Genomic DNA, 2,619 nt, shown 5'->3' with positions numbered 1-2,619 from the left:
TTTAAAATATTACTATTCAAAACCATAATATTTAATTAAAATTACAGTCTAAAAACCCAATATTTAACTAAATATCACAGTTAAAAACCACGACATAATGAATTTTTGATGAAATTAATGAACAACTTCATTTAAACAAATTAAAAAGAATCATCTATTTCCATCCTCCTTGTCCATAATCACCGGAGACCATACTTTCTTTTCATCTTGTCTTATGCTAAATCTCGTTCAAACCCGTAGCCTCTCATTTCAACATCAAGCTCTTCCTTTCAACTAAAGGCCCGCAACTCCTCATTTACCCTTTTACCCAAGTAATTCCAGGAATCAGATAAATTGAGAAGCAGTGGTATTTTGTATGATTTCTTATCCAATTTTTAGATACCGGAGCATAGGGCTGGCAACTGTGCTGTCAAGAAAGTAAATGGTAAGGATGAAAGTCTTGAAGCAAGTGAATCGATCAGTTGAGGCCATGCGCACAAAGATTAGCATGAAGAATAATTTTATCTGGAACTTGCTCAGGGCATGTCCTCATCTTCTTGTTGCTGTAGCAAATGTCAGGAATTTGCTTATGTCTAGTGCTGGGGTAGAGTAGAGACCATACTTCCTTTTCATTTTGTCCTACACCTCCCATTTCAACACCAAGCTTTTAAGTTGTCGCATTTCAGGGATGTAGTATTTATAGAATATCGTGTTTTTTGAAATAATATACGGTTAAAGTATACTATTTCATCAATTTTTTTATCGAGCAGTATTATTCTTTTAAAATTTTAAGTTTACTGTGTTAATTTTTTTTTAAAAAAAAACTACTGCTAGTTTGTAACTTTGATTGTTTCTTTAGCTTTATATGCCGACAGAAAACTCAGGCCATAAAAGGGCTACTCTCGTTGAGACAATGCGCCATTTCCCTTTTTCTTTCTTTGCTTTTCCTTCACTTTCTCCTTGTGCTTCTTCTTCGTTTCAAACATTAATTTCCCTTTCTTGGCCATGGATTTTTTCCGGAATGTGAGAGTTTCCGGTGAGTATCATCACCAGCAAGAGCATGTCCTTGCTTCCCCTCCACCTTGCTCTAAGCTTACTGCTGCCGCCGCTAGTAATAGTCCTCTTGATGACCTCTTCGCTGCTCAAAACACGGTGGGTCTTCTTCAGTTTCTTTCATGTCTTTTTTATGCACAGTTTTTCAACCTTTTTGAGATATCGTCAGCTCTCAAGGGTTTAGCAAAGTTGGTGCTGCAAAATAGTGTTTTTTTTTTTTTGTACCTTTTGTGTTCAGTTCTTTCTTCTAGTTCTTGCTTCTTATGCCTCTGGTTTCTGTTTCTTTTGCTAGATTTTGTCTGCATATTTTCTTTGAACTACTTTATGTGTTCAAATGAACTTGGAAAGTGACAATCTTTGCTGGGTTTTATCAGTTTCTGTCTGTGCCACCCAGTTCATTAAGGCCAATTTTTTTTGCCTTGGTACAGGAAGTTGATTTTAGCATGGAATGGCTGTCAGTATTTGTAGAAGACTGCTTATCCAGCACAGGAAACTGCCTCCCAGCACCAAAAAGTGATGCTCAAAAGACAAACACAGAAGAAAACCCCCCAAAACCCTTGCAACAGAAACCCCAAGACCAAGAAAACCCATCTTCCTTGAAGAAACTTGCAATCCCAGGAAAGGCAAGAAGCAAGAGAAGAAGGACTACTGGTGACAGAAGCAGAAACCCAATAACTAGCTGGTGTTATACCAACCAAACCTTTAATTTGGCATGCCCAGACCCTCCTTTGCTCCAGCAAACACATTGGTTAGCTGATAGTGAACTCATTACGCCCATAAAAGATGGTAGCGACAACAGAGGCATGGATGGTGAGGTACAAGAAAAATCAGGAGTGGAAGGTGATGTTGAGGAGGACCAAGGAAAGGTAGTAGAAGTAGGGAGTAGCAGTAGCAAGGACAGTATAGGCAGTTTGGAGAGCGACAATGGACAGCAGCAACCAAGGAGGTGCACCCATTGCCTTGCACAAAGGACCCCACAATGGAGGGCAGGACCCATGGGTCCAAAAACACTCTGCAATGCATGTGGAGTAAGATACAAGTCAGGCAGGTTACTGCCGGAGTACAGGCCAGCAAAGAGTCCTACTTTTGTGAGCTATTTGCACTCCAACTCTCATAAGAAGGTAATGGAGATGAGAATGGCTAACTCTGCTATCTTCAATACCTAGTCAGCAACAGTAATTAACTTCCAAATCCCCCTTGCCACTGTATACTAAAAACTTGTAGTCCCATAGGAGCTGGATCAAGTTCTTAGCTAGTAATGCAGTGAATTCCGAATTATTTGTTGAGAATTAGTTTCTACACAGAAAGGAGTACTTGATGTGATATGGGATTCCCTTGGTATTTGGCACAAGGTCCTTTCCACAACCGTTCTCTCTCTTTCGAAAACGTGGAATCGGCACCCAACTAGATCTTCAAAATGCTAATTTTAAATTCTCTTCTCTATTCGATTACAATTTTATGACATTGGATTTATCTGCAGAAGTAGAGGGCTCTTAATGGAGTAGGTAGACTATTTGGCTATCTTTTTCTCAAATGCTATAGATTCCCTCCCCTCATTGAATGCCATACCACAACTAGCATTGGATG

The 2,619-nt window shown here is 39.4% G+C and overlaps 1 protein-coding gene across 1 annotated transcript; it reads left to right on the top strand.

Annotated features, from left to right (window-relative positions):
- Positions 1-820: 820 nt before the first annotated feature.
- On the top strand, positions 821-2,381 carry LOC105115051 (GATA transcription factor 12-like). Its single transcript, XM_011011821.1, has 2 exons — positions 821-1,131; positions 1,461-2,381. The coding sequence occupies exons 1-2, from the start codon at positions 985-987 to the stop codon at positions 2,196-2,198; spliced, it is 885 nt and encodes a 294-aa protein (XP_011010123.1). The 5' UTR covers positions 821-984; the 3' UTR covers positions 2,199-2,381.
- Positions 2,382-2,619: the final 238 nt, after the last annotated feature.

This window comes from Populus euphratica, unplaced genomic scaffold (genome assembly GCF_000495115.2).
Source record: "Populus euphratica unplaced genomic scaffold, PopEup_1.0 scaffold630.1, whole genome shotgun sequence".
NCBI lineage: Eukaryota > Viridiplantae > Streptophyta > Magnoliopsida > Malpighiales > Salicaceae > Populus > Populus euphratica.
Note: the sequence above shows the minus strand (reverse complement) of the source record. Positions and strands in the feature narration are given on the sequence as shown.

Bases quoted from the DNA above. Each gene is read 5' to 3' on its own strand.
- LOC105115051 (XM_011011821.1), top strand. From the start codon at position 985: ATGGATTTTTTCCGGAATGTGAGAGTTTCCGGTGAGTATCATCACCAG. The intron at 1,132-1,460 runs GTGGGTCTTCTT...GCCTTGGTACAG, and splicing joins TCTTCGCTGCTCAAAACACG to GAAGTTGATTTTAGCATGGA.